Source organism: Gymnoscopelus microlampas (genome assembly GCF_963454915.1).
Source record: "Gymnoscopelus microlampas genome assembly, chromosome: 15".
In the NCBI taxonomy this organism is placed as follows: domain Eukaryota; kingdom Metazoa; phylum Chordata; class Actinopteri; order Myctophiformes; family Myctophidae; genus Gymnoscopelus; species Gymnoscopelus microlampas.
Genome location: NC_139952.1, coordinates 40,662,859 through 40,687,343, shown reverse-complemented (window position 1 = coordinate 40,687,343; position 24,485 = coordinate 40,662,859). Strand labels below are relative to the sequence as shown.

General features: G+C 42.3%; 1 protein-coding gene across 2 annotated transcripts in view; it reads right to left on the bottom strand.

Annotated features, from left to right (window-relative positions):
* Positions 1-5,412: 5,412 nt before the first annotated feature.
* The window catches only part of yrk (Yes-related kinase), a 53,247-nt gene continuing 34,174 nt past the window's right edge, over positions 5,413-24,485 (bottom strand). Inside the window, exons 8-14 of one of the 2 annotated variants that reach the window (XM_084079648.1) lie at positions 24,065-24,220; positions 20,640-20,819; positions 12,809-12,885; positions 11,971-12,124; positions 9,995-10,126; positions 7,611-7,834; positions 5,413-7,501 (exon numbers count right to left, since the gene is read on the bottom strand). In XM_084079648.1, coding sequence (XP_083935774.1) covers positions 7,626-7,834; positions 9,995-10,126; positions 11,971-12,124; positions 12,809-12,885; positions 20,640-20,819; positions 24,065-24,220 — 908 coding nt within the window. In that variant the 3' untranslated portion in view covers positions 5,413-7,501; positions 7,611-7,625. The remainder of the gene's footprint in view (positions 7,502-7,610; positions 7,835-9,994; positions 10,127-11,970; positions 12,125-12,808; positions 12,886-20,639; positions 20,820-24,064; positions 24,221-24,485) is intronic. The other variant, XM_084079647.1, reaches the window with a different exon arrangement.

The following is a 24,485-nucleotide window of genomic DNA, read 5'->3' as shown; positions in this document are numbered from 1 at the left end:
TCTCCTCTCCTCTCCGGTCACGTTCACGGCTCTGTGTATATGTCTCTCTCTCTATCCCTCTCTCCCCACACACAGCCTGCCTCACTCCAACATCTGCACCGGAGAGAGAGAGACAGCTAGACGGGGAGGCGAAAAATAGAAACGGGGGGACAAAATAGAGGTGGGGGGCGTTTACTGTCTGTTTCTTTTTTTTACCCCTCCTTTAGAACGAATGCTGCGGTTCGAGTCCCCGCTGGCTGTCTGTCTGTCTGTCTGTCTGTCTGTCTGTCTGCCCGGGTCTGCTGACACGGCACGGCACGGGACTCCCCGGGATGGATGCGGCCACACCGGAGAGAAAAGGGAGGAAAAAGCTCCCGAACGAAGCGCCCCTGTTCTCTCTCTCTGCAGTTCCTTCCACCTCCCTTTCCTTTCTCCTTCTCCGTGCGCGTCTCTCTCTCTCTCTCTCTCTCTCTCTCTCTCTCTCTCTCTCTCTCTCTCTCTCTCTCTCTCTCTCTCTCTCTCTCTCTCTCTCTCTCTCTCTCTCTCTCTCTCTCTCTCTCTCTCTCTCTCTCTCTCTCTCTCTCTCTCTCTCTCTCTCTCTCTCTCTCTCTCTCTCTCTCTCTCTCTCTCTCTCTCTCTCTCTCTCTCTCTCTCTCCAGACGTGCCTGCTGCTGCCTGGCTGGCTGGCTGGCTGAGCCATCCAGGGACCCGTAGCTGGCCTCACTTTTTCTTCTCCGCTTGGAACTATGGGAAATGTAGTTCTTTAACAGGGTTAGAGAGAGAAACAGAGAGAGAGAGAGAGACAGACAGACAGACAGACAGACAGACAGACAGACAGACAGACAGACAGACAGACAGACAGACAGACAGGCAGGCAGGCAGACAGACAGTCACAGACAGACAGACAGACAGACAGACAGACAGACAGACAGACAGACAGGCAGGCAGGCAGGCAGACAGACAGACAGACAGACAGACAGACAGACAGACAGGCAGGCAGGCAGGCAGGCAGACAGACAGACAGACAGACAGACAGACAGACAGACAGCCTATCTCATTTATACAGTCTATGTGTGCAACAGGGAAGAGGGAACACCCATAGCACACTAACAGGTGTGTAATTTAATTTGACGGGGTCAGTGTGTGAAAATACTTTAGAGATTCTTTCCTGTAGTTAAATGTCACCCAGCCCCACACTGAAACCTGCCTTGTTGTAGCAGCCTAATTGAAGTATCTAAGTGCATCCCTTTTTCCGAGGAGAACTTTTGCCAAAAAATAGCAGATCTACAAGCTCACGTGAGCTTGTAGATCGGCTATTATTTGGCAAAGAGGTATAGGTGTAGAGGGGAGAAAAGAGCAGACCAAGTAAACAAAAAAGTTCAATCTAAAACACAATTTTATGCAATATGTAGTGGGTCCCTGCTTCATCCCTCTCTCAGCTAGGGGGTCCTTGACCTGAAAACGTTGAAGACCCCTGCCCTGCCTTACATCACTACATTTTAGAGTACTTTTTTTGTCCACTATACATTTACTTGTCACAGTTACTTTGCAGATTCATATTATCATCACAAATATGAAACAGCTAATAAAGTGTGATACTGTTACATCAATAAAACTATTGATCAGTGGGTTGAAGCTATAGTATAGAAATGGAAATAAAAGTAAATACAAAATAGCTGCAATATTAACTTGATGAACACATTAAAGCATCAATAAGTTCTGCCATTCTGCATAATGAATACTTATACTTTTAGAACTATTACTTTGATGCTAATACTTTTTAGTACTTTTTAGCCCACTACTTTTACTTAAAGGAGTACGTCACCCATTTTCATCCTATAGTCTTCATATAATTGGTCCTCACTAATGGTCATTATAAGATGGCACCATTTCTGTCTACTCACTCTTGGCATGTGCAAAGTGTTCTTTGCGTGGATCTCTTCTTTGTGTTGGAAGACAGCTTTTCCAATTTAACATCTCACTGTTTAAATTAATATAATATATTAACAGTGGTGTAAAGTAACTAAGTGCATTTACTCAAGTACTGTACTTAAGTGGAAGTAAATGGAAGATTTCTGCATAATGAGTACTTTCTACTTTTGGAACTTTAAGTGCATTTTGATACCAATACTTTTCTACTTTTACTCAAGTAAATTTTGAATTATTGAAGTATTTCCACATTGCAGTATTGATACTTCTACTTAAGTAAAGAATGTGAGTACTTTTTTCCACCACTGCAATTTAACATCACTGTTTAAATTCATACAATATATTAATTCAAACTATTTCTTGGCAATTTTTGACAATCTTCTTCTATAATGACATGCCCAGAATAGGGATGCCATGGGGTGAGAAAGTGGTTAATGATTGACAGAGCAGAACGTCTGGTTCTGGTGTCTGGGTTGTGCTGGGTGCAGGGTGGTGATGTTGTGGTATTCAGATGATTCATTATCATCTGCAGTGGTGGAAAGTAACTAAGTACATTTACTCAAGGACTGTACTTAATTACATTTGTTTTGTTATTTTTTTGCTGCTCCCCCTCCCTAAACTAACAAAATCAAGTTCTACTGAACTAAAAACTAAACGAAAAGAGAGAACTATACCGGCCATCTCCAGGCCAAACTAAAATAAAGTAAATAACTTAAAGAAAAGGCTTTTTAGCCTGAATAAACCATGGTGTGGGTTCTGAGCTGTTGCTGGGTCTGTGTCTGGAGTAGAACTGAATCTCTCTGGGTTTTATAGTGGCTGTAATTGGGGCGATAGCAATTCCAGATCAGCTGCAGGTGTGCCCGCCTGAGTGAGAGGGACAGTGGGGATTAGTGATAGCCTGGGACCTGTGCAAAAAAGAATTGCCCTCTGCAATTTGGGTCTGGCTCTGGCACCGCTCCTGCTCCAGAAGTCTGGGGTGATCTGGGAAACCTCTTATCTCCATATTCTAACTTTTCACACAAAAGCATCAAAAGTAGCAGATCTACAAGCTCGAAACGTGACGTGAAGCGACGTGTTTTGAGCTTGTAGATCTGCTGCTTTAGCCGTTTTTGAATTTGAATCCTGAAAAGTAACAGTTTTGGATGTATATATGAGGTTTCCACCCGACAGAGAGGACATACAGACAACATATCCTCATACATTGTATGACTGTATAATACATCCTCATATTTTCTATGTATATTGGATAAGTGCAAATGACTGGGGAACATTGTATATTTGCACTTGCTGTGTATTTGACTATGTACAGTACCATTATTATTGGACCTACCTAGGGCGGCAGTGGCTCAGGGGTAAAACCACGGGAGGCATGCGTTAATCCGACAGACCTTTTCTCCGACTATGTGGCATCCGCGTGCGGTTAGGGTTAGGGTTAGGGTTTGGTTCGGGTTTAGTATTGGAAACGTCGGAGCGCTGCGCTGTCGGAGGAATGCGCTGTCGGACTAACCTACTGCACCCGATTGTGCCATTAACCCATTCACACACACATTCATACACCGATGGCGGAGGAAACCATGCAAGGCACCAACCTGCTCATCAGGAGCAATTGCTCCTGATGAGCAGGTTGGTGCCTTGCATGGTTTCCTCCGCCATCGGTGTATGAATGTGTGTGTGAATGGGTTAATGGCACAATCAATGTAAAGCGCTTTGGATAAAAGCGCTATATAAATGCACCATTTACCATATGTATCGTCCTGTACTGTAACAACTCTTGTATTTATATTCTTTAACAATATAACTGCAGTCACAGGAAAGCTTACACAAACAAATATTTTCACCCGCTTCTTTATACTTGTGGTGTAAACTTGTGATGTGACAAAAATACAAGTTAAGTTTGAGGATAACTGTTCTGTATAATAAAGGAAAGTCCAGATTCAATTTGCCTCTGCATCCATTCAGGCTTTGTTCTGGCAAGAGGACCAGTGTTCACTCTACATGAATATTATAATAGCTTTAAAGGTATCCCTGAAATGGAAATATTAAAGTACGAGTGTGCCTCAAAACCTCACCCTCATGTAAAATAGCTGGAAATGCACAGGGGGAGAGGAGGGAGGGAGAGAGAAAGAGGGGAAAAAAACATTGCTCTCCATCCTTAAATATAATTTAAATGCTATCTGCGTGACATCTTGATTGCTGTAGCATTAAAGAAAGTGCTGCTGTGTTCTTAAGTTATGCTTTATGAATCCCCGGGGGGACGTTTTGGCCTCTCTGCATTTCCCATCCTATTAGGAGCAGTGATCAGCCACTCAGCTGCACCTGGGGACCAGCTCCAGCTCTAAGGCCAGGAGGAGTATGTCCCTTGTCTTTTTGGAGTGGAGCAGAGCCTTCTATTGGAGAGTTACGTCAATGAGGGGGGCAGAAAACAGCGCTGGTCACGTGGTTCATGCAAACTCGAAATAGTGACAAAATGCTCGTAGACTCCAGTGCATTCCGTAAACTTCCGGTTCAGGGCTTTGTCACTATTCGCCAATAGAAGGCTATGTAGAAGACCTGTAACGATGACGTGAACGGAGGTGATGCAACTTTCCTTATCCGTCTCTGGAGCAGCAGAGCACCCGAAAGACACCCCTGTGAACATGCAAACTCCACACAGAAAGACCCCATTCGGATTCAAATCCAGAACCACTGAGATAGGGATGGGTATCGATTGGGTTTTAACCCGATACCGGTGCTAAACCGGTATTATAAAAACGGTGCCGGTGCCTAAACGGTCGGTGCCAGAAACCGATGCTTTTCGGTCAAAACAGTCAATGACATAAATTGCTGTTTTGGGTCTCGAGCTAAAAAGTTTGGGAACCACTGGTCTAGCACATAGAGAAGAGTATACAGACAGACCAGTGTTGATTTCGTCGACTAAAACTATGACAAAAAAATGTTCGTCGACTAACTTTTTTCACTGACGAAAACCGAATAAAAACGAAATAAAAACTATAAGCTACGATGACTAAAACTAAGACTAAATATATTGACTATTTCGTCAACAAATAAAAACTAGACTAAAATGTTAGTGAGGGACTATAGTGGAGAAGAGATCAAGTATTTTCGCAGCGCACATCCCAGTGCGACGCGTTGTGGATCTGCTATTTTCAGCATGCAACCAGGTGTAAAATCAGCCATTACGATGCCATCAAGGCACCACCAACATACATTTTAGTCAACTAAATCTGCTGTAGATTTAGTCGACTATAATCTTATGATATTTAGACGACTAAAACTAGACAAAAACTAAAACATTTCAGATGACTAAAACTCAAAAGACTATGACTAAAACTACATCAAAAGTTGCTGTCAAAATCAACACCGAGACAGACACCCTCGTTCTTGGCCCGATACAGACAATAAGCCACTCCCGGACTTACTGCACTTAAATGGATTAGTTGGATTAACACAACTTGACCCCCGTCCGTGCCGAATAGAAGAAGAGAGGTGCCTCCGCCACCAGGATAAAAGATACAGATCTTTATTACAATCATAATGACAGCAGGAACTCAACATACATACAGGTTATACACAATGAGGTTAAACAAAAATAACAACGCTTACACTTAACGATAAGCCCATCCTCCTCCAGTGTTGACCTTCTTGGCGTGTTGATGGCTGTAAAGCTGTAATACGTGATATAGCTAGATTTTTAGATATAGACCTTTCTCTGCGATGTGCGGATAATATATCTGAGTTAAATTAAAATGACGACAACAGAGAAAAGAAACGATAGTTCATACAAAGATACCAGACAAAAAAAACAAAAAAACAGTACAGAACATTTTCCCTCTCATCCTTCAGAGTTTGTCTTTCGAGTATGAAAAAAAAGCACTTGAAACCTATAAAAGTCCCTTAACCACTTAAACCCTATATACTTCATTGAACTGGAGTCCCCCAGGGGTCTGTACTAGGACCACCTCCTTTTTCGCTCTACACCAAATCTCTTTGCCAAAGAATTGCAAATCTACAAGAGATGCAGATTGGCACATATAGCCCCCCCCCCTCCACCCCAAGAATAGGGACTCTAGAGTTGATGTGGTTAAGTTTACACTGAGCAGTGCATTAATGTACAGTAGGCACACAGTGGCAATAGTTTACAAAATAATTCCTATAAATCCCACCTAAAAACACTTCAGGCGTCAGACAACAGGGACATAGAATCCAACAAAACTCCCTTTTTATCCGGACTTCACTAAAAAAACAATCTGTGGGTCAGTAACATGAAGAAGGAACATCATCTTGTATCATTTCATCACTCTACAACCCCCCACCCCCACCCCCATTCATCACTCATTTCAGTTCCTTGTTGTCATAGTTACTGGGTGAAGCGCTATGGCACTGACGGGCCTGATGGGGGTATATAGGCAGCGCTCCTCCGATCATCACGCCTGTCTTTATATCAGCATCGACCTGGATGGGTTGCAGTGTGCAGGTCGGTTGCGGAGAAGTCCGAATTGAATTTTTGATCTTCTTTAAAGTCAAGTGTTGATATGTATATATATATATCTCTGCCTGTGTGTATTTGTGTGTGTGTGTGTGTGTGTGTGTGTGTGTGTGTGTGTGTGTGTGTGTGTGTGTGTGTGTGTGTGTGTGTGTGTGTGTGTGTGTGTGTGTGTGTGTGTGTGTGTGGCTGTGGTACAGTTGTAGGTCTATCTATTTAGCAATTTCAAGGAACCCCCCCTAGTTACAGACCCATAAGGGATCCATTTCGGTTCCTAACTATCAATCTTTTAGCTGGGGACCCCCTAGCGCTGGTCCGCCAGTCGGAGGTGATTTTATCTCAACTGCGCCCTCTATAGATTTGGTCAATGGTAATTTATATTGACCAGATCTGTAGAGGGCTTAGTTGAGTAAATAAAAATGTTTTTATTTTCTGCCCAAAAAGTGGGATTTTACACATAAGGTGGGGTTCTGAGACATTTCCCACCAAGGAGAATAGTTTTTTTTATCATTTTTTTTAATTATAAAACTGCCTTTGATTCGGCCTTTGATTTTTTTTACTACAGTTGGGAGACCTCGCACGGTATACAGTGGAGTTGGGAATAGCACCGCACCTGGCAGAGCGTTATAGAGAACTCGCTAACTAGGGTGCTATCTCACGATTCAATTCCGATTCTTGGGGTCACGATTCAGATTTTTTCAGAATTTTTCAAAACAAATGATTCTCGATTCAAAAATGTTTTTTTTCTGTTTCAAAATCCTTTTTTTTTTTTGATTAAAAACGATTCTCGATAAAAAAACTATTTTTTTCTGATTCAAAAAGTTCTTGCCACTTCTCAAAAATGTCATTATACAAAAAAATAATATTAAAAAATATATATATATATTAAAATTAATTAAAAATAGTTTTTTGGAAAATGAGAATCGATTCGTCCAACATGAGAATCGCGATTCGTATTCGAATAAATTTTTTCCTGCAGCCCTATCGCTAACACTCTGGACCAAGAGCTAGGGACCCCCTGGAACCCCCCACCCCCCCTTCAAGAACCCCTGGTTGGTCCCCCAGTTTTGAGAACCACTGGTCTCAGCCTTGTCGGTGCGGTGCGGTGTGATAATAGTAACAATAATAATGAATTGCATTTCTATGGCGCTTTTCTAAGTACTCAAACTTACTCAAAGCGCTTTACAATGGTTCATTCATTCATACAGGTGTATGTATGTGGGGAGGTCAAAGGTCACAGGTTCTCCCCGGGCTGGTACTGGGGCTCGGTGGCGGTGAAGTAGTCCTCCAGGAAGGACTGCAGGTACTCGAAGGTGTGCCGCTCGTCCGCCTCGCGCCGCCAGCACAGCACCATCAGCTCGTGCAGCGAGGCGGGGCAGCCCACGGCGCAGGGCATGCGGTAGCCGCGCTCCACCTGCTCCAGCACCTCCCTGTTGTTCATGCCTGGGTGGAGGGAGGGAGGGTGGGGGGGGGGGTGGGGGGGTGAGGTGGTGAGGGGGGGGGGGGGGGGGTGAGAGGGGACACAGGAAAAAGGAAGGTACAGTAAGTTAATCGAACTTTAACCCATGCATTCCCTTTAAATTTCGCTTTAAAAATAATATATATATTCAAAGATTTGCACAAAATGTTCACGATTTTTGAATAGCCAAAGGAATCTAAAAATGACACACAGATGCGTTCCCGGTTTTAATGGGTTAAGTAAGTTAATCAAACTCAATTTTGTTCTAAAGAAAAACGTATCAATTTTGGGGGGGACAAAATGGTGACTGTATTGTCCCCATATACAAGAACTCATTTGGATCAGTCTGCCACCTCAGTAAAGTGAAAAACTTTGAGAACTCTTTGCCTACGGATCTAAAACTAGAGACAGATGGTAATGTGTTTAACAGAGGACAAAAACTATGGTTGAAATCAAATCAACTGTGCGCACATGAATAGTTTCTGACTGGTCATTGGAATGATTATGTTCACTTTAGTTTCACAAGTTACTGTATTGCGTCTGATTTTGATGATGTTAATTATTACTATATGTATCCTTTCTTTGTACTTGATGGGTTTTAGACCAGTGTTATTCTTAGAAAAAACTCCTGTGGACAGGTGTTGAAAATTAGCACTTGTGCTAATTACACTTTAAGCGATGCATCTTGGTTCGTCCAATGTTATTGTGATGTCCATGTCAAATAAATAAAATAAACATAACGTAAAATACCAGATCTACAAGCTCACAACGTGTCGCAATGCGATGTGTTGTTGTGAACTGGGGAGATTGGCGATATATTTTGTGCGACCCCCCCCTTGTACGACTAAAGTATAAAATAGTACATAAGTAGTTAATCATACAGAAACAATCAATTAGTTGATTCCTTTTTTTAATTTAAATTCAAATAAAATGCTCAAATAATTTGCTTCTCATGTTGTTTGTGCTTCTTGATTATTCGATTAATAAAAACAGTCATCTATAAAATAATCTCTGAGGAAAATAATCAATAGCTGTGGCCCTAAATGACATGAAAAGAAGGAGAGTGTGTGTGTGTGTGTGTGTATGTGTGTGTGGGGGGGGAACACGTGACAGAAGTAGGAGTAGAAAGAGGGGGGGAAACAGATGGCGTGAGTAAACAAAACAAACTTAAAAGTTCTCTCTGCAAAGCGGCACAAAACCCGCGGGGATTAGATGTTGTGACATAATCCGGGCGCAGGAAAGCAAATGAAAAACACTCCTCTTGCACCCTCAGCCAGCTAAGTCTGAGGTTCTCTCAGACAAGACGCCAACTGGCATGGTGCCCGCATGTGTGAATTTGTAGAAAACTGTCCACCCAAATCCATACTCACATCTTCACCCTCGTGTCTTTTTTTTTAAAGATTAATTTTGGCATTGTATGCTTTATTTAGATAGGACAGTGTAGAGAGACAGAAACCAAAGCCAGAGAGAGAGATGTGTGAGTATGGAAAAGCATGGAATTTGACGTGATTTATTTCCAGGTCTGTGAGGACACACAACCCGACCAATCTGAGGGAGGGATGAGGAAACCCACGACTCCCCCCCTGTTGGCTCTACCGGTTTTTGTGTACAAAAGAGGTTCTCAAAGTGGGGACTGGGGACTCCCCATGTGTCCTTGATGGGATTCCAGGGGGACACCCAGCAAAATAAGTAACAGTTTAGCCAATTTTTAACACTATTTTTATACTTTGGCAAATTGCGAAAAAAATTGCTGATTTACAAGCTTGTAGATCTGCAATCGCGACGCGTTGTGAGCTTGTAGATCTGCTATTTTCAAACATTTTAGTACTTTTACTTTTGGTACTTTAAGTACATTTTGATACATTTTGATACCAATACCAGTAAACTGATTTTGCATTCCGGACATTTACTTGTAACAGATTACTTCTACATTGCAGTATTGATACTTTTACTTAAGTAAAACAGTTGAGTACTTTTCCCACCACTGGGTGGTGGTGGGCAGACACTTTACCACTGCGCCACCCAAGAGCAGCCCCAACAAAAATAAAAATGGGAACATTTTTGAAATATTTATCCTATAATGACATGCCCAAAATAGGGATGCCAGGTGTAAAGTGGGGCACGGGCCCCGTGGTACGGTTTACCTGGGTATGGCACGCGTCCCTTGGTGATGAGCTCGGTGAGCAGGATGCCAAAGCTCCACACGTCCGACTTGATGGTGAAGCGTCCGTACAGCGCCGCCTCCGGCGCCGTCCACTTGATGGGGAACTTAGCCCCTGAAACCATGGCAACAACAACAACAACACACACACACACACACACACACACACACACACACACACACACACACACACACACACACACACACACACACACACACACACACACACACACACACCTCGAGTCAAGGCTGCTCACTCACTTCTCTTCAGATACTCCTATAGTGGAAGACTGAGTGTTTCTTTCATTTCTTTTTTTTCGTCATTAACATATCTTCTCAAGAGATCACAGTGCGTCTACAGAGATATTACTTCAGAGTGCTGCTGAGATATTCAAATAATATGTCTGCGTGTATCGTTGCTGTCGGGGCAGAAACCTTGTATCTCCGTACTTATTGTGTTTTTTCGTAAATTAACGCCGTACTTGACAGCGTCACACCAAAGCATCAAAAGTAGCAGATCCACAAGCTCTAAGCGCGGCGCCAAACGATGCATTTTGAGCTTGTAGATCTACTACTTTTCCTATTTTTGAATTTGAATCCTGAAAAGTAACAGTTTTGGACATAATGACCTTTCCACCCGACTATAGACCAATTATTTGTTTACCAACATTGAGACTGCACGCACAGGTGATTGTTTCATGCAATCAATTCCCAACATAATTGTGTCGGGGTTTCGCTGGTTTCAGTTCATTCAACCTCCTCTTGTGTGTTGGCTAGTGAGGCGCGTCCTAGCTAGACCTGACAGAATGGGGTTCATTTGGTGCCGGCCTGCGCGCGCATACTGGTTCTTATCAGTGTGACGTCGTCTATTAAGGGGTCTATATACTTCCATACATAATCATTATGTCCCTATTTACTAAAATCAGACTTCTGAATAAAAGGGGCTTTTCAGCCGGAGAGCAACACAACGCCTGCACTCTTGCTTGGAATCCACGAGGTCTCATCTCTTAACCACTTAAACCGGGAGCGAATGGAAACACAGGGATGACCAGAAGAAATAAAGTCTGCACACTGGTAATGCTGCAAAAGCTCCACTATATTCTTATTGCTGTTTCGATCGAAACATTGACGGCAATAAAAAATACAGCAGAGCTTTTGCAGCATTACCAGCGTGCAGACTTTCTTTCTTCTTGTGAAACTGCTGTTTGTCCTGCACCATGGCCCACGGAGGTGCGTGCACTATCTTTTTCAAACAAAAAAGATGACCCCCTTAACCCATTAAGACCGGGAACGCATCCGTATGTCATTTTTAGATTTCTTTTGTAGATCTGCTATTTTTGAAAATGTGTGCAAATCTTATATTTTTAAAGCAAATATTTGTAACTCAAATCTTTGCTTCTGGGGGGTCCCTGGAACAAAAATATTTTGAGATGGGGGTCCGCGGCCAAATATATATCATTTTGGGGGTCCTTGACATGAAAAGGTTTGAGAACCACTGATGTAGCAACATAGGTTTTCTGAAAAACCGTTAGGATTCAGAAGACATTTGTAGAATCCCCCAGAAGCAAAGATTTGAGTTACAAATTTGCTTTAAAAAATATATATATTCAAAGATTTGCACAAATGTTCACGATTTTTCAAAAATAGCAGATCTACAAGCTCATAGCGCGGCACTTGGTGCCGCGCTATGAGCTTGTAGATCTGCTATTTTTGAATAGCCAAAGGAATCTTAAAATGACACAAATGATGCTTTCCCGGTCTTAAACGGTTAAAACCTACAGTATGTACTTAATTGACTGAGGTCCCCCAGGGCTCGGCACCGGTCCGCTCCTTCTCCCTCTCCCTCTCCGCCAAATCTCTTCACCCCAGAATAGAGACGCTAGGGCTCATGTGATGCACACACACACACACACACACACCCTCTTTCATTATTCATCAGGTTGTGTGCGTTGGTGTCACCTTGTCTGGCGGTGTACTCGTTGTCTTCGATGAGCCTGGCCAGTCCAAAGTCGGCGATCTTACACACCAGGTTGTCTCCGACCAGGATGTTGGCGGCCCGCAGGTCACGGTGGATGTAGTTCATCCTCTCGATGTAGGCCATGCCTGCTGCGATCTACACACGCACACACACACACACACACACACACACACACACACACGCACACACACACACACACACACACACACACACACACACACGCACGCACGCACACCCCCACACCCCCCCACCCCCACACCCCCCCACACACACACACACACACACACACACACACACACACACACGCACACACTTCAATATACAGTATATATATTGTCAGGCAGAACCCTCTTATCTCAATATTCTAACTTTTTGTGTTTTTTCGTAAATGAACGCCCCACTTGAGCATACTACAGCGTCACACAAAAGCATCAAAAGTAGCAGATCTACAAGCTCTCGAGCTTGTAGATCTGCAATTTTTGATGCTTTTGAATTTGAGTCCTGGAAAGTAACGGTTGTGGATATACTGTATGAGGTTTCCACCCGACAGAGACGATATATATGTTGTGTATATCGCTGTGTGTGTGTGTGTGTGTGTGTGTGTGTGTGTGTGTGTGTGTGTGAGTGTGAGTGTGAGTGTGTGTGCGCGCGCGCGTGTGTGTGCGTGTTGCCCTTGCCCAAGGGAGATATTAAGCTTCTGGGCAGGCAGGCAGGACTACTTCTGCTACCCACGTGTGTGTGTGCGTGTGTGTGTGCGTGCGTGCGTGCGTGCGTGCGTGCGTGCGTGCGTGCGTGCGTAGTGTGATGTAAATAATGTACCTGTGCAGCCATGTCGACCAGCTGAGGGAGTTTCAGGCTCTGACCCTCGCCGTCTTTCAGAAAGTCCAGCAAACTCCCTGAAAAAAAACAACAACACCCACTGTTACATAACTGCATCATCACCTCTCGGGACGCACACCCACACCCGCAATGTCAACAACTCCAAAGTGTGAATTTAACAGAACTATATTTTGTTTGTTTGGCTTGTTTACCGTTGATGTACCTCTATTGCAACTGTTTTTTGTCAAACAAAATGGGAACGAAGCATAGGCATATATATAGGCTTTTAGCTTCAGCCTATTCCTTTTCCATCGCCTTGAACTATGTTACAGTTTACTTATGTTACTGTGTAATGTTATGGATACCGGTGAACAAAATCAAAATAAACTAACAAACTAACTAACAAACTAACTAACTAAAAAGTGTGAATTTAACCCTCAAAGTGTCTCAAAGTGTGTAGACTCAAGGGTATTCAATTCCATTTCATATTTCACAACATGTGTATGAAAACCTGTTACCTTTGTTAAACGTCCATGGTCTTTTTTCAATCATCATGATATGCGTTTAGTAAACTATGGTCCCATCAATTTTTAAATTAATGATAAAGTAAAAAAAGTAGGTTATGTTTCTAGGGCTTCTAATGGTTCTAGCGAGTGAAGACTCGCAGCCACTATCAGTCGTTTCCGGTTGCTTTTCGGGACCGAAGGTTCCAAGATGGCGGATTTGAATTCGGCGAAACGGGTATGTAGAAACCAATGGGTCACGTAGCGGTTCCCTTCGTCCATATTTTTTACAGTCTCTGCTATTCCGGGGGCTAACATTTGGCAAAGATAACCGATCTACAAGCTGTCAGCAGGGATTTTGTGCAGAGAAGAAGGAAAAGTAGGAGGCCTAGTTTGACCCCTGGGTGACTCTGGATAATGTAACATATGAAGCATAGCGTTAGTTCATGCAGGACACGGAAGTCGTGCACGCCAAAGCTGTAACCAGCAGTCAGTCAGCTGATGTGAACATCAGCTTTCTATTCCCCATTCACAGCCCAGCTGGTCATTACATCACACACTCATTATCCAATCACAGCTCATGCTTGAGCAAAGAGGTTCCTATAAATATGGCTTCATATTCTCTAGGTCTTTCTTGGTTGCTGAACCAATGCATTTTGCTAGCTGCTGCGAGCTTCATCTGCTGCTCATCTACTGCTTTGTGCGCTGCTCTATGATATTTTGGTGCTATATGAGATGAGTCTGCTTATGATGCTGACTTTACCACTGCTACAGCAGCAATGCTTCTTCTATTATTGCTGCCAAACACTAATGTGCTCATAGCTTAAGCGAATAGCATGCTTGCTGCCATGTAGAAATTAGGAATTGTTGTAGCACAAAGCTAATACAGCATGCTTGCTGCCCAGACAGTAGAAGCTTGATTTGTTTGTAGGCTACTCTCTTCACCATGTGGTAAGTTGAATTGTTTGTAGCTTAAAGCTAACATAGCATGCTGCTGCATTTAGAAGTTTGTTTGTTATACAGCACTGCACAGTTAACATGGCATGCTTGCTTCCCATGTGGAAAGCTTCAATTGTTTGTAGCTTAAAGCTAACATAGCATGCTGCTGCATTTAGAAGCTTGGTTGTTATACAGCACTGCACAGTTAACATAGCATGCTTGCTTCCCATGTGGAAAGTTCAATTGTTTGTAGCTTAAAGCTAACATAGCATGCGTGCTGCCATGTGTTTAGAAGCTGTGTTGTTATACAGCAATGCTCAGTTAACATAGCATGCTTGCTTCCCATGTGGAAAGCTTCAATTATTTGTAGCTAAAAGCTAACATAGCATGCTGCTGCATGTAGAATCTTTGTTGTTATACAGAACTGCACAGTTAACATGGCATGCTTCCTTCCCATGTGGAAGCTTGAATTGTTTGTAGCTAAAGCTAACATAACATGTGGAAAGCTTGAATTGTTTATAGCTTAAAGGTAACATAGCATGTGGAAAGCTCGAATTGTTTGTAGCTTAAAGCTAACAGCATGCTTGCTGCCATGTAAAAACTTTGATTTGTTTGTACAGCGCTGCAAAGTTAACACAGCAGCTTGCTCCCCATGTAGGCTACTTCCTTTTATTCCCAGCAGAAGACATTTCAGTGGTTTTAAAGAGCTTTCATCAGGTAATGAAACGTGGCTATTTTAGCATTTTATGGCTTCAGGTATAGGAATATATGGAGCTACATTTTTGGGCCGAAAGTTTGATTTTTCCAAAATAAGTACTGCTTCTAAGTTCTAATGCTGTTCTGCTGAGGCACTCTTGACTCTGGGAATACCCACAATACATGGTGCAGTACCATCTAGTTGGCTGAAGCTTCAAGCAGAGCTTCCAACAGTTGTAGTGCTCTGCTAGCACAAATGCTTTTATAATATGTTTATACTTATCAAAGCTGTCGTAGACAATCTGTGTGCAACGGGGCATAATATAAGACAAGAAGTCAAAATTTAGACATGTATTCAAGCCAGGAAAGGAAATCACAGCATGTGTATCAAATCAGTGTTGCCATGTCTGCTTATTATAAGCGACTTTGGGATTGTGTTCTGTTAAGTCACTAGCAAATATGATTACTAAACAGGGTTCATGTGAAGGAAGCCCATATTCATATGTAATCATGGTACAAAAAATGTTTAATATTCTAAACACTTGTTTTGCGACTTGTTTTTATAGACTTGGCGCTTGTTTTTCTTACAATCTGGCAACACGCCGTGGTGGTGTCACGTGACTACTCCTTGGGAGTAATCAGGAAGTCTCATACAATACAGCATGCATCTTGGGTATTGTAGTCTATGCAACTGACACAGTCATATCATGGTCAATTCAGTTCAATGCTACCGTGTGAGAATAAGGTGAAGGCAAGGGTGTTTTCTTTCTTAACTGGTCATGTGCAGGCATTATGGCAGTGTAACTGTCATGTTAAATAAGGTACACAACTATCATGTCATGTTAAATAAGGTACACAACTATCATGTCATGTTAAATAAGGTACACAACTATCAGGGGATATTCAAGTTAATATAATCCACTCAGTGAAGCTGTTATTTCTGCATTCCTGTTCTATTCACTTAATTTATCGCTCAAGTTCAGGTAACTATTATGTGGGTGGATTAGTTTGCAGATGCTTAAATAGATAATTACTTCATGGTGGATTTAAAGTCTTGTGAAATGGGGCGATTGCTTCAATTGTAGTGGGTTGTCCTCCAGGGGGTGCCATTTAGAGGGCAAGCAAAGGTTAATCTGATTCTCTGCTGCTTCAATTCTATCAGCTTATGACTTAGATGCAGGGAGCGGATTCATAGTGCATTGAATTAATTGCATGTTACTTCACTTTTAGCTAACCATGTCATTGTAAAGGGATATTCATTGCTTGAATTCACACTGCTTCTGTTTTGTTTATGAGCGACTGCTATTATGGTGATCCAAGGCTTTTGATGGCATGACCTTCTTTCCATCACGGATGCCGGGAAGGTTCAGGTTGGGTTGCTGTTAGTTCTAAAAGTGTGAGATACTGATTCTACTACTAAAAAGCTACTTATACTTGCTGCTAACATTACAGCTATAAATCATGCTTGGCTAAATGCTGCTACTATTTTATCGTGCTACTCATTCTACTGCAGTTGAGCTGCTACTACTATGATGAGGATACTAATGTTAATCATGCTACAGGAAAAAGGTTACTGCTACATAGTAACATAGTGTCAGCAGTGGGCAGACAGAGGGAGTTCTGCTGACTGAGGCACGTTATCTAGTGCATTGCTTATTTCTCACAAAAATATTTTCAGATGCATACTTTGTCTGTTTAAGTACTAAAGGAAGTGCGCACCGTCTGGCCACATCTCGAGTTGGACAAAAAACACAGCAGGTGAAAGGCGGAAATCATATAATAGTCATTATTCATTGCAAGGATAAAGGGGGTTTACTTGTCTCTGACTCATACAGGTGCTGCTGGGTTAAGTTTCATTGGATGGTTGCAGAAAGAAGAAAACTTATGATGATAATTGCAATTTAAAATAATTGCTTATTGCAAACAAAGTCTTAAAGATGCATTGCGGTCTGCTTATTGCAAACGGTACAGCTACAGTACTCTTCAGCTGCTTGATTCCAGCATTCACAATGAAGCAGCAGGTTGCCGGTCTGCAGCCATGAACGCTACTACGTTCACCATGAGTGAATGATATAATCCAGCTGTTTGCTTACAGATCTCCACAGCGTCCAGACGAGAAGGCTTGCATGCTTGCTCTTGTGTGTGTCTTTCCAAAAGTTCATCTAGGTGGTGTTCTGCATGCTTGTGGAACTTGAAGCTTTTGTGGATCGCTATCTACGTATCTGAGATTGACATCAGGCATAAGTATGCTGCTGAAAGTGTTGGCTGGGTTCCACTGCACTGATTTGGGTAGTATGATTCTGTTTTGTATTGCATTTCTTTATCTGTGCGTGATGGGTAAGGTCCGCAGTATGCTTACTGCTGCATATAGTTATTACATTTTACACTTTTAATTTAGTTTAGCTTGATGAATTCATTTCTGAGGTCTGCAGCATGCTGCTGCTACACATAGTTTCACACTTTTGTAGGATGAACTTAACATCTTAAACTCTTAAACACTGTAAATCAGACAGGGGGGGGAAGGTGCAAACGTCATAATTTCTAACCCTAACCCTAACTAAAACCATGTTTTGTCTCTGTTCTCCATGATCCAGTATCTGCAAAGACGTCCTCTGGCGAGGCAAGACTAATGTTCTTCCTGACCGACAAGGGAAAGCCAGGGTCATGGTTCACGGCCCGGCTCTGTCTCCTCTACAAAAGATGTGGACTGCTGCGCAGCTGTATACCTCTCACTCATTTCCGCATTGCATTGGTGCAGCTACATTGGTCTAGGCTTAAACTTGAAGTTGCTCAAAAAGCAATGAGTGGCATGTACTGTATGAGGAGACGGTTAAATAGAGTCTGCATTCAAAAGTGGTTGGCAATGGCATGGGTTCATTCTGATGAAGATAGTTGACTTTTACGGATGCATGCTTGCATCCCTCTTATCTGAGCGGATAGGGAGTTACAGCACGCTGCTGTTACACACATATGTTATTAATCAGTGGTGATTACAGGGGCGTTCCGTTGCTAGGGGCAACCAAGGAATCTCAACCCTATAGTACACTTTCTGGTTAAGTAGGCTACACTCCTGAAGTACAGGATCAACATGGCTGTTGAACACACACATAGTGTATATATACGTCATTAATTGTAGGATGACCTCGTTTTAAGATGCATGCTTGCATTCTTTTAGTATAGCTTAACAATCAAATGCTGAGGTCCACAGCAAGCTGCTGTTACACATAGTTAGTACACTTTATTTATCATGAATGATAAACATTAGTTATCATTCATCATAGGATGACCTCATATACATATATATATTTATATATATCAGATTTCTTTAAAAAGAAATAGAATGTCCTTTTCGAATCCTATTCGCGGTGCAACATAGCAGTGGGCATCGCTTTACGATACCGTCTAGGACTCCTGAGTTCAGGAATCAACAGGTTTCTGCATTCATCAGGCCTGTTGAACACATAGTCTTAAGATGCATGCTTGCATTTGTTTAGTTTAGCTTAACAATCAAATGCTGAGGAACTCCTGAAGCTCAGGAATCAACAGGGCTGTTGAACACACAAATGCATGCTTGCATTTAAAGCACTCCTGAAGTACAGGATCAACATGGCTGTTGAACACACACAGTATATATCTCATTAATTGTAGGATGACCTCATTTTAAGATGCATGCTTGCATTCTTTTAGTATAGCTTAATAATTAAATGCTGAGGTCCACAGCAAGCTTGCTGTGACACATAGTCTCTTATCACATAATTTGTAGAATGACTTCAGGATGCGTGCGCATTCTATTTTAAGTCAGTAGCAGGTTTGCTACTTCACATAATATAGTATGACTGATTAAGGCGTTTTTTTAGGCTTGGCGTTGGCTTCCGTGTGTTGGGGGGGAATTCTGTTATGCACTCTCTGAGTAGCCTAGCTGCCGCTTGGCTGAAACCAGAGAGTATGCATTTATTGGTTTTGGGGGATTTGCTAAAGCATTCTCTGAATATATGCTTAGCAGGCTGCTTCGACAAAATTCAGTGAATATTCTCCCAAGAGTGGAGCTTTAACGCCAAGCTTAACTGTATTCCATTTGTGGCAATAAATGGTTCTTTATCTACTAAGACGAGAGTGTTTCTGATTGAAATGAAGCATAGCGTTAGTTCATGCAGGACACGGAAGTCGTGCACGCCAAAGCTGTAACCAGCAGTCAGTCAGCTGATGTGAACATCAGCTTTCTATTCCCCATTCACAGCCCAGCTGGTCATTACATCACACACTCATTATCCAATCACAGCTCATGCTTGAGCAAAGAGGTTCCTATAAATATGGCTTCATATTCTCTAGGTCTTTCTTGGTTGCTGAACCAATGCATTTTGCTAGCTCCTCCTCCACCCCAGCCTCCACCTTTTGATTAGAGTCTGCCATAGGCTCAAATACTTGTGATTATCATGTATATCTGCTTTGTTTAGAGTCTGGCTTAGGCTCAAATACTTGTGGTTATCATGTATATCTGCTGTTTAAAATCTTGCTAGGCTCAAATACTTGTGTTTATCATGTATATCTGCTAATTCTAACTAATATGTTAATGTATTGCTTATTGTTGTCATTGTATCCCTATGGGGGATTTGCTAAAGCATTCTCTGAATATATGCTTAGCAGGCTGCTTCGACAAAATTCAGTGAATATTCTCCCAAGAGTGGAGCTTTAACGCCAAGCTTAACTGTATTCCATTTGTGGCAATAAATGGTTCTTTATCTACTAAGACGAGAGTGTTTCTGATTGAAATACTCTGATGCTCATGGTTCATCAGAGTTGACAACCCCCAAAAAACATGACAACGACCAAAACGTGACATAGCCTTTTGGAGCGACTCAGTGCGCCTAATCAAGATGTTCTTTTCCAACGTCTATTTTTAACCCATTTAAACCAGGGGAAATAATCTGTGTAATTTTTAGATTTCTTTGGCATTTAAAAAATAGCAGAAATACAAGTTCTGAGCTTGTAGATCTTCTTTCTTTGAAAGATTGTGAAAATGTGTGCAAATCTTTGAATATATATATATTTTTAAAGCAAACATTTGTAACTTACGTCTTTGCTTCTGGGGATTCTACAAATGTCTTCTAAATCCTAACAGTTTGAAACACTTATGTTACTATAATATCAGTGGTGCTCCAACTCATTCATGTCAAGGACCACCCAAAATTATTTGTATTTGGCTGCGGACCCCCATCTCAAAATATTTAGTTCCAGGGACCCCCCCAGAAGCAAAGATTGGAGTTACAAATGTGCTCTTTCAAAATATATATATATTCAAAGATTTGCTAAAAGAATCGTGATTTTTTTTAAATAGCAGATCTACAAGCTCATAGTGCGGCACTCGGTGCCGCACTATGAGCTTGTATATCTGTTTTTTTTTAAAAGCCCAAAGAAATCTTTAAATGACACAGATGCGTTCCCGGTCTTAATGGGTTAACAAGTTATTTTTTCATTTCTTGCGTTGCTGTGCTGTCTGTCTGTCTGTGAGATTACGCGAGCAAAAAATCCTCGAACGTGAATGACTTTTACTTTAGAAAATGAAAGCGATTCCCGGGGTCTGACATTCTTCTCTCTTTGACAAAATAAAAAATGTACAAAAATCCATCATTCACACCCGAACATGACAGTTTTTCAGCACTCGGCGTTCCGTTCCACGTTATTATATCCTATACCTGAGCTCATGAACTCGGTGATGATGTAGATGGGCTCCTCAGACACCACGGCGTACAGCTGCACCAGCTTGTCGTGACGGAGCCTCTTCATGATCTGAGCCTCCTCCAGGAAGGCCTCCGGGGACATGGTGCCCGGCTTCAGAGTCTTCACCGCCACCTTGGTGGTGCCGTTCCACATGCCTGGTGGCAGAGCAGTGCAGCAAAGACAAGGGTTGGAGATTGGTATACGTACGTATGCACAGTACCACCACAGAGGACGTACGGGAGACGTGCAGACACACACACACACACACACACACACACACACACACACACATTAACACGCACACTTAAGCATAAGAAGGAATACCAAAACGCTCGCCCCAAAACATAGTCGGCCGGGACAAATCCTGGTATTCCTAAACTAGTAACTACTTAAAGTACCAAAAGTAAAAGTACCAAAATGTTTGAAAATAGCAGATCTACAAGCTCACAACGAGCTTGTAGATCTGCTATTTTCAAATAGCCTATGTATAAAATAGGGCTAAAGTGGTTAATGTATGTTTCATTATATCAGTTTATATCTGAAAAGTAACTAGTAACTAAAGTTTTCAAATAATTGTAGTGGAGTAAAAGTACAATATTTGCCTCTGAGATGTAGTGGAGTAGAAGTAAAAGTATTGGAAATTGGAAATACTCAAGTAAAGTACAAATACCTCAAAATAAACCTGGATGCACAGAAATGCACGGCAACAAAACAGGCACACACACACACACACACACACACACACACACACACACACACACACACACACACACTTAGGTACTGAGTGACACATGCAATATGAGTTGTGATGGCGAGCAACGAGCATGCATGACATGAAAGAGGGGAGGGAGGGAGGGAGAACAGTCTACTGTACTGGACAGTGACACTCACTACAAGCCTTTTAATGGACCGTAGGGACATGTTCAGACTGGCAGCCCCAAATACGATTTTTCGTGCTATGCAGTTTCTCAGCTGTGCCAGAAGAGAATAGGATATTATGCTAACTATGTGATCTGAAAGAAGTCGAAACTTAATTTCATTTGATTTTTTTTTTACTGTACACTTTATGATGATTTGAGGGTTCCTTTAGTTGATGTAATGCAAAAACAAAGGCCTGAGCTATTCTGGGAAGATGATGGCCAGATGTTGGAGTGGGTTGCTTAAGAATGAAGTGTTTAAGACGGCAAATTTAGTTTATAGAGCCTGGAGTAGAAGACAATCCCAGCTTTTCAAGTAGGTTCATGTCGGGTTTCCTGTCAAGTTGTAAAATTAACTATTATTAGTAATTTGCCCTTTATGGCTGGGCTTCCTTGGAGGCATGACACTTTAATAAAGAAAATTAATCAATAAGTCAATCTAAAGATGTGTCTCAGTCTAGACACTGAGGCCCGATATATACTTTGACGTACAATGGCATCGCTTGCTGAAAATAGCCAATCTACAAGCTCAAAACGTGTTGTGGTTCGATGCGTTCTGAGCATGTGGCAGACTTACTTTTGGCCAGCGACACCCTTGTACAACAGTGTATAAGCCAAGACATGCCATCTCTGGTTTATTTCCTGTATCTGTGTGAAGTAGGTGGCTGGCCGAGACCAGAAGCAGGTTGGAGTCTATTATTTCCAATGGAAGAGTGAACGTAAACACAGCTTCTGAACCATTCTTTAGAACTAAAACTAAATATTGGACCCGATCACTGAACTAAATATTGGACCCGATCGTCACAAGCCACACAATCTGTCCTAGATTTTCACACAAAAATGTTTTTTTTTTCTGAGTCAAATCAGGAGAAAATCTACTTTATTATCGACCTTTCTCTGTCCCAGCAACACACTCTCGGCGGGATCTAGCACCAGTAAACATCGGACGTTCGCGAGATCTGCCGTCGGCCCACTTAGGAGACCATTTGTAGGATTTGTGTACCATACGATTTGTGTACCATTTTATGTGCCATTCTATCTTTCTAAATCAACCATCTTTGCTATAAGTTAAGCATTACTCACGCCTATACCGTTATGTCATTACCACAACAACAAAAAAAAACTATGCAGATGGGTCAACGATGTGAATACACAAATCCAGTCAGATCATTTAGCAAATAAAAATACAGGATCCTAAAGATCAGATTTGAGAAAAGAAATCGGATTTGTTGCTGCAGACTAAAACAAAGGGTTTCACACTAAGGTAAAACAAGGTGTCTCACACACAATAGGGAGTTTCTCCTGCATAATAAGGAATGTAATAGGAACTACAGGCAAGCTTGATAATATCATCATACACATCCAGTAGTGGGAGGACTGGTTGAAACACAGCTGGACACGAGACGGGCTGGGGAGAAGAATAGATCATTTTCAGATTATTCGCGAACACAAGGCGTTTTAAACTGCTATATTAGAGAGTGGGGCCTATTACTGAGAGGGAGAGAGACAAAAGAAATAAAGGGCCTTGATAGAGACAGATTAAAAAAATGTTGGGAAGTAAAGATGCCTAAAAAAACAATTGAACGAGGTTCTGGCTTGTTAGGGGATAAGAGGGGATTGATGTTTCTTTTTGCCGGGACCCCAGGAAGAATAGTCTCCTCTACAGTGTAGTAGACTAATGGGGATCCTTAATAAACAATAGACAGAAAACAATGCACACACAGAGGCAGCGTGTACGTACAGTACACTACATGGACAACAAAAAAAGTCAGACAAAAGGCATTGAAGAGCGCCATTAGCGGTCTTCAGGGCCCGGGGCGGACATCAACAGTGACAGACAATTTTTTCGGGGGCGGACGGACGGACCGAAAGGGCGGACAGCAGGGTGGACACCAGGGTGGACACCAGTGTTGATTTTGACAGCAAATCTTCATTTAGTTTCTGTCATAGTCTTTTGAATACAATTCCATTTATTTTTTGTCATATTTTAGTCAACTGAAATGTTTTAGTTTTTGTCTAGTTTTGGTCGACTAAATATCATCAGATTTTAGTCGACTAAATCTACAGTTGATTTCGTCGACTAAAATGTATTTTGGCGGGTGCCTTGATGGCGTCGTAATGGCTGATTTTACACTTGGTTGCCTCCTGAAAATAGCCGATCTACAAGTTCACAACGCGTCGTGCTGCGACGCGTTGTGAACTTGTAGATCTGCTATTTTCAGAGTGCAACAGCCGAGTGTGACCAAACATAAAATGACTCAATACATTTAGTCTCAGTTTTAGTCATCATAGCCTAGTTTTCACTGTTTTTATGTCGTTTTCGTCTGTGAAAAAAGGTAGTCGACGAACATTTTTCGCCATAGTTTTAGTCTTAGACAAAATCAACACTGGTGGACCACAGACAGACACTTAAAAAAAAAAACGAGGACACTAGCCCGTGCCCGGCCGTTGTTGTCTTCCTTTAGGTGTCTTCGTCTTCTCACCCAAAAACACGTCCCCGAAGCAGCCGTGGCCCAGTTTCTTTTCGAGGATCAGCCGCTCCCTCGCCACCTCCCAAGCGTCCTTCCCCAGACCCAGGGTCAGTGGGGTGGAGTTGATACAGGGCCGGGTCAGGTAGTAACACAGCCCGTCATTATTGTCTATGTGGGTTGAGGGGTGGGGGGTGGGGGGTGGGGGTGAGGGGGGGTTGTGACAACAGGGTGGGAAACAGAGTGATGGATGGATGGATGGAGGGAGTGGAGGAAGGGAGGGATGGGGTGCGGGTGGAGAGAGAGGATGAGAGGAGAAGAAGAGGATGAGATGATGGAGAGGCATGCACATGCAATAAACCCAGAGTGGGGTCGGGGGGGTGGGGTCGGGGGGGGAACGCAATGCTGCACACCTGGATGCTATACAAAATGTTGA